Source organism: Acanthochromis polyacanthus, chromosome 1 (assembly GCF_021347895.1).
Source record: "Acanthochromis polyacanthus isolate Apoly-LR-REF ecotype Palm Island chromosome 1, KAUST_Apoly_ChrSc, whole genome shotgun sequence".
NCBI lineage: Eukaryota > Metazoa > Chordata > Actinopteri > Pomacentridae > Acanthochromis > Acanthochromis polyacanthus.
In genome coordinates, this window is record NC_067113.1 from 15,576,800 (window position 1) to 15,590,957 (window position 14,158).

General features: G+C 41.3%; 2 protein-coding genes across 4 annotated transcripts in view; both read left to right on the plus strand.

Moving 5' to 3' along the window:
* arhgef10 (Rho guanine nucleotide exchange factor (GEF) 10) overlaps nt 1-2,392 on the plus strand; it is a 50,962-nt gene extending 48,570 nt beyond the window's left edge. For all 3 annotated transcript variants that reach the window (XM_022217946.2, XM_022217945.2, XM_022217947.2), the window contains 3 exons: nt 239-361; nt 916-1,437; nt 1,526-2,392. In XM_022217946.2, coding sequence (XP_022073638.1) covers nt 239-361; nt 916-1,421 — 629 coding nt within the window. In that variant the 3' untranslated portion in view covers nt 1,422-1,437; nt 1,526-2,392. The remainder of the gene's footprint in view (nt 1-238; nt 362-915; nt 1,438-1,525) is intronic.
* Nucleotides 2,393-4,259: 1,867 nt separating this feature from the next.
* LOC110968119 (kelch repeat and BTB domain-containing protein 11) lies at nt 4,260-8,945 on the plus strand. The gene is made up of 2 exons (XM_022217948.2): nt 4,260-4,831; nt 5,399-8,945. The coding sequence occupies exon 2, from the start codon at nt 5,471-5,473 to the stop codon at nt 7,370-7,372; it is 1,902 nt and encodes a 633-aa protein (XP_022073640.1). The 5' UTR covers nt 4,260-4,831; nt 5,399-5,470; the 3' UTR covers nt 7,373-8,945.
* Nucleotides 8,946-14,158: the final 5,213 nt, after the last annotated feature.

A 14,158-nucleotide genomic window follows, 5' to 3' on the forward strand; every position in this document is an offset into this window, starting at 1 on the left:
AATGCCGCCACATACTAGAACGATACAACTCCCTCCCTCCTGCACACTACGCTGTATTCCAGCCTGCTGAAGTGACCCATTGACTGTGCGCTTTACTGATTTCTAGGAGACTCTCGTGCGTGGGAGGACGTGTTTGCCGAGCTGTGCCTCTTCATATATGAATATCAATGGATGTGCTGCAGAAAGCATTTTAATTTCTGGAAAACCAAATCGATGTTTTATGTGTGTTTTTCTGTAGGGAACCAGCGAGTGTCAGTGAGCAGTCTGCTGGTTTGCCATGGCCTGCTACTGGTAGGGACCAACTTGGGTGTAACTGTGGCTCTCTCTGTCCCCAGACTGCAGGGCATCCCTAAAGTAACAGGTAACACTGAAATGTGAATGCATTCCAAACTAAAATGTATGTGTACAAATAAGGCTGCAAGAAAATTCCCTATGGAAGGAAAAGACATTTTCAGATTTCAACCAAGCCTGTGTCTAAACGCAAATATGTTCAAATGCAATCATATAAACAGAGTAAAAGCAGTAAAAAGAGGTCTTCACAGAAGCTGAAGCAAAGAAAGGCTTGACATTGTTTGCTTTACAAATAGCTTAAATGATTGCTTAAGTACTGTGTATAATGTAACATAACATCATGAAATTGTGTCAGTATCTATACATACAGAGCAGTCACCTAATAATGGAGCTGACAAGGGAATGCTTCACAGGTTTTGTGCTCACTTACTGCTGTTTCTGCAGTTTCGAGAAATTCAATCAAGAGCTTAGTAGGCAGGATTATGAAAGGCTAGCGTCATCACCCTCTGTAGCTTGCTGTTTACCCCTCTGTAGCTCCAGTCCTCTATGTATGCTGGTGATATGGAGGACATGTACAGTGAAGTGTGTCAGACATCCTGGATGTGTGTTTGTGTCTGTTCCTAGGTCGGGGTATGGTGTCATTACATGCTCACAACGGGCCAGTCAGGTTCCTCACTGTGGCTGCTGCAGTGTGTAATCGGCCGTCTGGCCTGCCATCCTCCGCCCCTCCTTCCTCGCTGCAGCCAGCAGAGTCTCATGATGTGGAGAACACCCAGCCTCCCTCAGATTCAGCTCTGACTTCCCCTCAGGGGCGAGGCGTGTGGTTGGGAGAGGCAGGCTGCACCACCATGGCTCTCCAGGACTCCATGTCCTCCTCGTCCTGCGGCTCCCTAGCTCCATCCCAGGGTTCCCTGGAGCACGGGCCTGAGGACGGCGCCCTGTACGACATGCTTCATGACCCAGCCCATCACCAGAAGGGCCGCCGCTCCAGCAAGGTGGATGTCAGCTCTCTGCTGGTGGTGTCCGGAGGTTTGGGCCACCGCAGGGTGAACAAAAAGACCAAACAGTCTCGCCATGAGGACAACACCTCCACCATCATGATCTGGCAGATCCCGTTACTGAACATGTGACAGCAGCACCACATTGGTAGGTAAAAAAAAACACATTGTATGAATCATCAGTAGAAAGCTTACTGAGTAGATCTGAATCTTACCTTTTTCCTTTTTCTTTTCAGGTTACACCAGAAGTGCTGCATAGGACCCTCACAAGAAGATCTGTTTTGAACACTTGACCAGACATTTGGGATCAATCAAAGCTATTAAATGTCTTATTTAAACAAGAACTGCATCAAGCACTCCACAGTATTCCCAGGATGCCCCACCATAAAGAACAAAGGATCAATAAAACCACTCTATCATGACGGGTGACGGTGTGAACAACACACCAGTCAGTGGACATGCTGTACACATTGAGGATGTTTGCAAACACTGAAAGGTTTCTAATTTCTGTTGCATGTTGTCCTGTAATTTGTCTAATACATTTCATTACTGTCCAATGTTTGTGCTACACACATTGACTGTATAGGACTGCAGTATTTAAATCAGTGTTCAAAGGAAGTTAGGAAATGAAAGACATCTAAGGTATTGACAGAGTTATTGAACTGTTGTAAGATTAGGGACAGCTTTTTGACAGATTCTTGATCACCTATCAAGGCCAGAGTTGTTAATGTAAAGTCTGACAACTCTGAATTACGTGTGCATTATTTTTAGAGTCATACAGAGGTTATGTGTTTATATGGAATTGAACCAGCTTCTCCAGTGCTCCAACTGTTCTACTAAAAAAAGGGATTTTAAAAAAGGTGAAGTACTGGTGACTGAATTAGTTTGAGAAGGTTTGATGAGAGTTCCTGGCTGGCCAGGCTTATGTTCATTAACGGAGGAAAGACTTGTCAAGAGCCAGAGATTTTTTGTTTGCCCAAATGCATCTTTGTTTCTCACATAAGGGTATTTTTTAAAAAAGATAAAAAGATTTCTGCGTTTGTCACACTTTTTATGTACTTATGTATATTAACAAATCCATAAAACAATGTTTTATTGAGCAATGCTGTGTTCTTCATTTGAAGTTAAATTTCAATGCTTGGAGGCAGTTCTGTGAGTAAACATTTGTCACCGCAGTACTAACTTATTGTAAACTGATCTGCAATTAGTTTTGGCCAAGCTTCCAGCCAAACAAAATAACACAAAGGAGTTGAGTTGTAACTATATTATTGAAGATAATCCAGGGGTGTTTGGAGATAGACGAAGGCATAAACAGTGTCAGTGTGCCTCTTTTTGTTGCTTCGTTCTAGCCTTGTACTCCACGGTGATTGTGTGCAGCCATCAGTACATGCTGGGACTAGCAATGTGCCTCAGGGGCCGCAGGAACTGAGCCTGATACATCTCTTCCGGGATTTCTCCTACTGCCGAACAGAGAGGGTCAAGGCATTTTCTCTCTGAACGCCCACGACCACTGTTGCACAACCATGTTTCACTACCAGTTCTAACAGAAGCAGACAAGATAATCTCAGGTTGGAGCTGTTCCCACGCTGCGGTCCTCGGGTCGATCCCAAATATTATCTGATGAGATGTCTTTTTGGGAGGATCTAATATGCTAGTTTAAACAATATAATTCTGGTAAAGAAATCAGTCAGCCCCACTGTATCAACCAAGGAACCCAGCTATCAGTGTGTCTCGTAGCTCTGCATCTGGTTTTCCCTCTGACCCTGACGTTTCCATGGAGACACTCATTTTGTGTGCGTGCATCAGTCCTCAGCGTGTCTTTGTTCGCAGAATATCTGACATTAAAAGCTCCCAGCTGAAGGCCCTCTAATCTTTACGGGGCTGATAGTAGTTTGACGCCCTTGCGGTGGCTTCCCTCTATTTTTATATCTGAAGGCCGGTTGTTAAAGACACATCGTCTCCACGGCGGAGAGGTTCTGGACCCTGGACAAAATAGTCTGCTACTGCTACTGCTGCTGCTATCCTGTGAGCTTTGGCCTTGTCATGTGCTGAGTGTATGACCCTCTCATGCCTTTTTAAACCTTGAAGTAGCATATGCTTAATGCTGCTTTATGCTTGATCTTTAATTGAACTCGGATAGGAACAGTTGGATCATTGCCCAAAGGAAGATGTGACTTGTTTCCACAGTGTTGTTAAACCTGCTAACTATAAGCTCACACAATGCAAGAGAGCAGTCATGTCACTTCTGCATTTATTCTCATAAGCTATGTCAGGGATATTTCACCCTTGAATGAACTAACAAACACACTGCTGGGCTGTCTGTAAATGTATTATTGCTCACAACATGGAGAATACAGAAGAAGTAGAAATGTTAGGAGCTTTTACAGCGAACACAAACTCTTTTCCTATTGGCTCATTGTAAATAGGTTGTGATTTATGGTGCTTCATGCCATGTTAGAATGCTGACTCCATCTCTCTGAAGACAAAACCCTTTTAGGGGTGTAAACGAATCTTCTCTGGTTGCCCTCGCACCTTAACCTTTATGACCTCTTAGGCAGTTCTTCAATAATTATGCTGAGCTACCTCAAAATTACAAACGTGAAAATAGTTTCTCGACAACAAAGATGCATGTACATAAAGTGAACAAATAGATAATAAATGATAATCTAAGAGCTCAAGACTGATTTTAATCTCACAGCTGCTTCATGCACGAACAGGTGCAGAGTACTAATGGAACATTTATTGATTTTGAAGTAGTGTTGCTGCAATATAAAATTCCTGTGGGGGCTTACAAAGCGTCTGGCATTTAATTTCACTTTAATGTCTACTAGTGTCAATTTATTATACCAGCCAGCTTTGACTGTACTGTTTTGTCTTTTTTTTACATTTCTTTTTAGAATTGGCACATGTGTGTGTCAGGAGGGTTGGATTGAGGGATTCCTCATAAATTCAGAGTTGGTACCTACGAAAGGGACGATGCGTAAAGGAACGTCACCTCCATTGCGCGCACGAACAGATGGAGCCTCATGAAGTGGAGTGTAGGGTTAATACGGACTGGAGAGGGCGTGGTTTAGATCAAATAATAACCGCCTCACTCCTGTCAAGTGTGAAAAAGACAACAAAAATCAGCGTCCTGACAGCTCCGGCAGCCAGTATCTCCTGGACAGCTCCGGGTTTTCCAGGAGGAGAAGCCGCTTGGATGTGCGCAGCAGCTCTCTCCCACTTCCACCGGAGGAAATTATTCAGCAAGATCTGAAGGAGGTGCGACCTGAAATGACTGGTTGATCATCTCCCCCTATGCCTTGCATCCAACCTCGGAACCCCGGCAGATTTTAGACCGGATGGACAGTGTGTCAGAGGGTCGATGGATGAACGCGTGAACGGACGAGAGGAACCATCTGGGGTTGAAGTAAAGTCATCCAGAGGAGCACAGGCGGGCTGGTTCGTCAGGACTGCGCCTGCCTTACGTAACTGAGCTTTGTGGAGAGGCTGGCAGGGAAACCGCTGGTGCCGAGCTGTGAAATCACACCGAGGAAACGCAGGTAGGTCACATTATACTGGAAATGGATAGAAATCCATGTTTTGAATTGAGATTTTGATTTAATTCTGCTGAGATTCCTCTTAATTTGAATGAATGAGCTGGTTCTGATCATTTGATCGACATTACCAGAGGACGCAGCAGACAGGAGTTTTTGATCTAATTACAAACGCCTTTTTCCCGTCATATTAGAGATTAATTCCTCTATCAGAGCAACACAATTTGCGCATGCGTTCTGACTGTCTCCAGATTACCACATATACAGGACAGGCAGGGTGATTATCGCAGTAGGTCAAACAGGAAGCTGCAGGTCCTTTGTTAAGCTGCAGATGTTGCACATGAAACGTTAGAGCAATGAGTGTGTTTGATATGATGACACTGGGCTGGATTACACAGGATGACTGGCAGTGGCAGGACAGAGTGATTTTTTTTTTCCTTCAAATTTCAGGGTTTCCAAGATGTTTGTTATTGGAGAAAGGGCGCCCCTTAGAGAATGAAGGAGTCTTTGCAGGCTCATACCTGTCTCCCTCCTCAGTTGGTTAAATTCCCTTCTTGTTTTCAATTCATATAGGTGAAAAGAGAAGTTTGCCACCCAGCATGATCGGCGAGGACGCTGTCTCCCATCACCAGTGAGCACATTGAGATGAACGAGGGCCACCTACAGGGAGGAGGGGCTGTCACCGTGGAGGCCGATTCCATCCTCCACACAGTGAACTCTGACCTGGTCACGCTAGCTGACAAAAACAGGAATATATGTCCAGGTTTTGTGCAGGGATTCCTGCAGGATGACCCGGATTTCAGCCCTCCTTCAGTGTTCGAGAAGGAATACCTGCTGGACGGAAGAATAATGGAGAATAACCACATGGATCATCAGAAAAACAACAGCTCGTATATCTCAAGAGATGACCACCTCTGTAGGGACCAAGGAAGCCCGGGTGACCCTCCTCATGCTGCTGTGTCCAATCACATGCAGCAAAATTGTGCAAGCGGCGAAATCCACAATGGCGCCAGAGCTAAAGTGTCTTACAGTGCAGATTCCTCCATATGCTTGCCCAGCCAAGCCAAACAGGATACTGATCGGTCAGTTCTAAAATCAAACCTCGAGCGCAGGGACAGCAGCCAGGAAGCAGAAAACACACAGTCCAAAAAAGAGCCGGATTTAGTCATCGAGGTAGGAGGACAGACGATCAACGCTCACAAGTCTGTCCTGGCAGAGAAGAGCGACTACTTCAAGGCACGGCTGTCACGCAACATCCTCAAAGTGAAGGGCATGAGTTACAAGACTTTGTCCACACTGATAGACTATGTTTACACCTCTCAGATCAAAGTTAGCAAAGACAATGTTGTGGATGTCATCACGGGGGCTAAAATCCTACAGATACCGTGTGCCGTCCAGGCAGCCATGGACTCTATGTCTGAGCAGGTCACTGCAGAGAACTGCTATGAGATTCTGACCATCGCCAAAAAGCAGCGACTGAGCGAACTAAAGGAGACCGCCTATGGGTTCATGAGCGACAACTTCCTCCAGATCCTCAAAGACCCAGCTGTCTACGGGCGACTGACTGGATCTGAGAGGGATCTGATTCTGAAAAAGAGACTGGAGGGCAGGAAGATGTTGATGGTTGCTGAGATCAATGATGTGTTTGATCGAGTTGGAAGTCGACCACCTAGTCGCTGTGGCAGCCGTCCACAGAGCCCGTTGTCGGTGGGGTCTTTGGAAGAAAACCATATGATTTACAGCTTCAGTGAAACAGCAAATGACTGGAGACCTTTGACTGCGATGCCTGAGGACATAAACACTAAAGGGTGCGGGATCTGCACCATGTATAACTACCTGTTTGTGGCAGGAGGAATTAAGGGCTACGGGGACAAGGGCAAAGTTTCAGACAAGGTGTTCTGTTACAATCCCATAACTAATCGGTGGGCCGAGGTCAGACCCCTGAACCAGGCACGTGCCCAGCTAAAGCTTGTATCTATGGATGGCTACCTGTACGCCATTGGAGGGGAATGTTTGTTTACAGTGGAAAAATATGACCCTCGAATGGACCGCTGGACAACAGTGGCCCCTTTGCCCAAGGGAGCCTTTGCAGTGGCCCATGAAGCCACCACCTGCAGCGGAGAACTTTACGTCTCAGGAGGCTCCCTTTTCTACCGTCTCCTCAAGTACGACCCCAAGAGAGACGAGTGGCAGGAGTGTCCCTACAACAACAGCAGGAAGAAGTCCACCGACATGGTGGCGTTGAAAAGCTTCATCTACCGCTTTGACGTCAACCGTGAACAGGGAATCAACGTCTTCAAGTACAACACCATAGTGAAAATGTGGCACGACTGTGCATCGCAGAGGCTTGGAAGTCATTTACCCTTCAGGTGTGCCGTTATCGGAAACTGCATCTATTGTGTGAACAAAAGCCAGACTCTCCAGTTTGTAGTGGAGGAGGAGAACGCCTACTTTGTTGAGGAGACACTGAGGGCACCTCTGGAGGCGAAAGGCGTTCTTTTCCCTTTTGTTCTCACTTTCCCCGAAAAGCCTGAAAAACTTACATAGAGTCATTCCAGAAAAACACAATAAATGTCACAGTAAAAACTGCAATAAGCAGAAGCCCTTACGTACACTCTTCAATGTCAGCTTTCTATCTCAATGTCTCATTGCCTGCTTGCAATGGAATGTGTGTATTTGCATGGCAATATAATGCATCTACAGGGTTCAGCCTTAAAAGGATTTTGTAATGTTGAATGAATGCAACAATATTTGTATGTGACTGTAGATAATGACATGACGAAAGTGAAATTTTGTGTGTTCAGTTCTGGTTTGGTGCACTTTTGTAGTTAGAATAGATATTATTTAGAACATATTAACTAGCTGACTGGTGATTTTGGTAACAAAAGCAAGTGTTTTGTTGAAAATTGTATTTAAAGACGTGGAAGCAGTTGTAGTGCGCTTTATGAACGAAGTAACACAGGTTCTATGCAAACGATTCCGAACATACAGGTGGATCTGCTGTAATGTGCTGTTTTCTAGTGACAATGAGTGGAATCTGACTGGAAGGAGTAGAGTATTTCTCAGACCATACACTGCACTGCCTTTCATTAACCCTCTCAAACAAGGTCATCTGTAAAAACAAGCCATCGCGTCCGTCCTCGAAAACACAAATATTAAGGAGCTTGTTGTACCTGTTATGCTTCAGGGGACCTCTTCAGTCAAGCTACAGCTTTACATTATTGCATTACAAATCAGACGTTATAGTTAAAAGTATATAAAGTATGTATATTTTTAGATTCAGAACATGCTATTTTGCGTATAGTGCACTCTTGGATGTGACAGTTCCTATAAAAAGCACAGTCGCCAAAGATAACTATTCAGTCAGGCTATATTCAGATGAGCAGAGCTGACATCATTCGTGAAATAAGTTCTTTATGAAAAGCATTTCACTCATGGCACCACAAGTAAAATCTCAAGCAATAGTTATTTTTGTACGAGAAAGGTCCAAGTTTGCTGACTGCAGGAAATTTCTGGTAAGTTTAGGAGATAGCTGCTGCTCTGATCTATATTTCCCTGTATGTCTTTCATGCTATAGATCCTGATGCACCTGCTAAAACGTCAGCTGTTGAGGTCAAAGGTCAAATCAGGTGCTACATAAACGCAGCACTGTTCAGTCCAAACAAAGACATCCTCTTCGTACAGCACTAATAAGCCATGTTCTTCTTGCACCAGTGCACATTTATACAAATTATACTCAAAATTTCCTTCTTTTAGACATTTTACGGTATTTGTTTGCTGCTGCAATAACGCAAGTGGGAGTTTTGTATGGAAGCTAAAGCTGATATATTCTTGGAACAAATTGCTTTTGATAATGTTTGTAGAAGTGTCTCCGAGCAGTCGCTGTGACTCAGACAAACTGGATGTGGTTTTGATATTTCGCTGGCTGGCATCTGTATTTTTGTGAATTTTTTTGTATGGATTTTGGATCTGCTGCTGTGATGGACGGTCAAAGTGATGCAATGCAAGGCGACGGCTTCCTGTTCGTGGTGGTTGGAGTGGGCTAGCAAATAAGCTGTTGGATAATGTACATCAGTCAAGATGAAGTGCTTCAAATAAAGTATTTTGTGTCTGAAAATGATATGGTTCTCTGATGTAGTCTCTTGACTGGTGGGGTGGTGCCGCTTTATTTAATCTGCTATGGAACCACGCTGCCACCTAGTGGATACTGACTGTAACAGTAACCAGCTCCACTGACACAAACTTGTGCTTTCTAAAATATTTTAAAAGTTTTACTGCCTTATCTTTCATTATAAATGTACAGTAACTGCTGTAACTGCCAGAATTAGAATTTCTTTGAGGAGAATTTTGTGTCATGAGTGTGTAAAAGTTTGAAGAGCAAATATTCATTTTCACCACCTTCATTTTTCATCTTGTGTTTTTTTATGATTTATTTATTGTATTTCATTTCTTATTTTTGCAGGTGCAGTATGCAGTTGAATAATAAATAGAACATGTATGATAAATAAAATAAATTGAAGGCAACCACTGACACTGACATTTATGTGCTGACTTGAGCTCAATCTGGAGGCTGGTTTTAAAGTCTGCAAAGCTTCTTGAGTTTTTAATGTTTCTCGTCCCCACTGTTTAAAATGAGAGGAAGTCTGTCGTTCTGAACTGCAGTCACCTGTAGCAGATGAAGCAGTCCTACCAGCACTGCCACTGCCTGGATAGGCCAAGCATCTTTTGAGAGTAGGTGGTACAACACTATAAATGGGTCAATATATAATTGCGGAACTTTTTTCTGATCATAGTTGACAGATATCATAGTTGATATCTGTGCTGTTTTGTAGGCCTAAAATCAACATGGCCGCCTATAACCAAACACCACATGGCATTTTTACAGAAAGATTCTTCTAAAATATTACATATACAATTGAGTAACACTGAAATTGAAAAATATTTATCAGGATATTGTAGTAAACCTGTTGACATACAATAAATCCACACTTGACTCACACACTACTTTATATTAAATAACTAAGAAAGCCTTGCAGTCTTGCCAATCTTTTGTTCAGGAGGAAATGACATCATGTGGAGCTGGTCGTGTGATTTGGAATCAAACCGCTTCCTTGAGAGGAGTTTTGGGTAATGGGTAACTTAATTGAAAGTGATTTCTCAGACACAGATACAATTTGTTATTTTCATATGAAATTTGATATATTGCCAAAAAAAACAACAATTTGTCATATTATCTCAACTTAATAAAAAGAACACAACATTTTTTTTAATAAACTCATTTTATTATTGTTTAGCTAACCAGAAGGTGGTTGTTACTGTATTCGGACAGTTATTTAGTTGACATTTTAGTGATATCCAGTAATTTTTTATTAATAAGTGATTGTTTCCTTAAAAAATAATTATGGAATTTGTGAAGACGTGATCATAATGAACATAAAAAACATTAGTTTTTTCACTTTTAATAAAAATGCATACAAGATATATCCCAGGGATTTCAAAAGTCTGTCGATTATACATTGACCCCAATAGTTTAAACCTCAGGCATGCATCAGAGTAAAACAGAACATCTTAAAAACTGGGAAAAAAAAAAAGGGGGGGGGGGGGCGTTTTTCAGGATACTGCCATGGTGAACTCTTGAATTTTATCTAGTACTTTAGGGATTTGTTCATAAAACAAGTTCACAGGCCTGAGTGTAGTCAGACCTGCCTGTGATCAGGCTGTCATGCAGTAAGATAGGTTAAGAAAAAATATGTTGTATACAAAGAACTTTTCAGCAGGTACGGACTACTACTGCAGGTAAAACTTAGGATTATCCAGATTAGATTTAATATTTCTAACAACTGTACTTATTTGTTTTATGAAAGACATGTTTGTGTCATTTTTGTTTTTACAAAATAGTAAGTTGTAATAATTCTGTCTTCATTGTTGTGATCTCATGAGAATTCAGACATTATTTCAATATACAAATCTCAAACTGATCTTATAGTTGTTCAGTTTTGGGTAATGCATTACAAAATATTAATATTGCGTTTGGATGTAACACAGCAGTGTAACGCCTCAGTGTTCCTTTAGTTCAGTTTTCATATTACAGTTGCAGTAAAGCCTATTTCCAGTGCCACCTTTGTTCTCTTTGACATACAACTGAGCCTTGTTCTCTCCACAGCATTGTTCTCTCAAGTGCTCTTTGGGAGGAGTTTCACCAACTTCGCTGTTGGCTTTGTGCTAATATTTTATTTAAGAGCATAAAATAACGTGTGTGTAAATCCTCCTTATTAGGACAGGAATTTGTGCTTATATGTGGGCTTATATAAGATTGAAGATTATATTACTAGCAATTACGTGACAGTACACGACCGTTCAAAGGTTTGGGGTCACCCAGACACACTTTTATTCATGTGCTAACATAATTGCACAGGGGTTTGCTAATCATCAATTGGCCTTTCAACACCATTAGCTAACACAATGTAGCATGAGAACCTCTGTAGAAGGCCTCTGTACACCTATGTAGATATTCCATTAAAAATCATCCATTTCCAGCTAGAATAATCATTTATCACATCAACAATGTCTAGACTGTATTTCTGATTAATTTAATGCTATCTTCATTTTTTTTTAAAAACAGTTTTTCTTTCAAAAGGACATTTCTAAGTGACCCCAAACTGTTGAACTTAGCATGTGTCTCAGGTGACATTGCAGCAAGTAACATGACAAGGAGCACAACAGATTACATTCTAAAGGCATTAAATAAGTAAAGTAAGGCATCACAAAAATAATGTAAACTGTCACTGTGACATGTTATCTTATGATGATCGAATAATTAGCTGCTAAGGAGCTGCTGTATATCAGAAGTCATTGACTGTTCTATATAAAATCCAGTTGTCATAATTATGGCTGACAGTGTACCCATTTTAATCCTTTCATCCTTTTTACTTAAGGTCCCAAAGGAATTTTTATGACTGGATGTTTGGATGGTTTTCTTTCTGCCATATGTAGACTGTCATCTGCAGCATCATGTCACATTCTGTAAGTTAAAAATGAAGGGTAAAACAAGGTTAGTTTGTGAAGCTGTCACGGTAAGGTGTCTGGACATCAGGCAACCACTGATTGGAGTGAAAAGTTACAAAAATAAAAATAATAAAACACAACATTGCAAAATACAGTTTAGTCTTGCTAAATAGTGACCTCTGTGGCCACATTTGGTAATTACAGAATAGTGGCACTTCAAATTCCCCTCCATTTCCCAACATTCTCTTTGGCCAGTGGCTCTGAAGACATCATCAATCGGTGACCTGACTGAGTGAGCACCATAAGCCGACAAATTTCCATGGTGAGTTTATTTCCTGTTTCATTCTGAAGATGGAAATGTAAATAATTACCTGTGAAGTAATAGGACAGCGTTACTTTGTGTTTTACACCATGTGAGGGTAAAAAAAAACTAAATATTTGTGTAGTGAGCTGAGCTGTTACTTGCTATGAATCCTACTTCAACTTGTCAGAGGAAAATTGCATTTACTTGTTTTCTCAAAAGTTGCACAGTCATGTTTTAAGTGAAGTTTTTTTTTTTTTTTTTTTTGCAGGGAATTTTATAGGATTTTACTGTTTTGTCAAGTTTGCAAACATGACAAAACAGAAAAATCTACACAAACATAAGTCAAGTCAACTTACTTTCCTTTTCTTTCCTGCCTGCCAGGGCTGCAACTAACTGATCTGTTGATTGTTCGAGTTGTTTGATCTATAAAATGGCAGAAAATTTTGAAGAATGTTTGATTAGTGTTTCCCAAAACACAAAATGATCTCCTCAAATGTGTCAAATGCATGTCCACAACCCTAATATGTTCAGTTTCCTGTCACAGAAGAATAATAAAAGTGGAAAATATTATAATTTAAGAAACACTTTCCCTTAAATAATTGCTCAAAATGATTAACTGGCTATCAAAATAGCTGCCAATCAATGTAACATTTTATAAGTAATTGACTAATTAATTGTAGCAGCTCAACTGTCTCCTTGTATGAAAAAGCAGCATAGAGTTTGTCTTTTAGCAGCCCACATCACAAGTCAGACCAGAATCGCTTATTTAATGTATGAATAAACCACCTCAGACAATCAGGTAAAGCACACTGTGATCCGGATTTGAACCAGACAGTGACATCATGTGGACATAAGTGCAGCCATCATATTTTTCTTGATGCTTTCATAACACTACAGTTATGTCCATATTAAAAACACACCATCTACATTTGGTAAATGTTCTGAGGTGTGTCTGGAGGGCAGCGTCACAGAATCATGCCAGTGTTTTCCTCAGGATCACAGTGTCTGTTTGAAAATAGGACGCCGACAGCACTTTTCACAGACTGATCCACACACTATAGAACAACCTATATAATATCCTAACAGTGGGAGGGAAAGGAAGCCACCAACAGTTCTGTGTTTATTTGAATTGTCAAAGACAGAAAAGCCTGATGGGAGATGCAAATGAGTTTCACCTCCTGCCAGCAGCTTCCAGACAGCCACATCAAACACTCATAAACTGCACTTTTATGCCATACTACTCGATCCTTTGCAGGTTCTTGTACACACATAGACTTATATGACCTGCTGTCTGCTGTGCTGCAATGTAAACAATCTTCTTTCTTGTGTTTTGCTTCATTTTCGGTCAGTTATCCTTAGGTACTTTTCCTATTTTTGCGGTCTTTATGGTGTCTCCCTGTGATGAACCGAAACATTCTGATGATGAAAACATGTAAATAGTTACCTGTGAAGTGATAGGACAGTGCATATTAGTCATGGACCTAATGGGAAAGGAGAGTTGCACAGTGGATACATCTGTTAGTGTTCATGTAAAATAACTGGACTTCATGAATGATTTGTTGTTTTTTTTTGTTGCACATTTTAGAATCAAATGTTGTCAGTAAATTCTAGGATCGGGGACAATTTTACCACAGACATAGAAGCAGGAGTTGTGGGGCAGAAATCAACATGTGGCAACATTTTAAAGAAGAATGGCATGAATTAAAGGATGGAGAAATTGGGTTACATGTGCAACCAACAAAATCACACTACAGGAACTGCTTACACCTGTCCTCATGTAGTGCCGATTTAAAATAATAAAAATAAATAATAATATTAATAAGAAAAATGTGTGTGGAACTGTGGATGTAATCACACCCTCATCATGCAACGTACCGGAGCTGTAAAACTCAGAAAACCAGAGAACTACATAATATCAGTTACAGTCCATTCTCATATTTTCTCACAGTGAATGAGCCAAAGCAGCGGAAAGAGATTTCGTTTGTGGTACTTGGAGTACCAAGTTCTTTTGTTGCTGCACACAG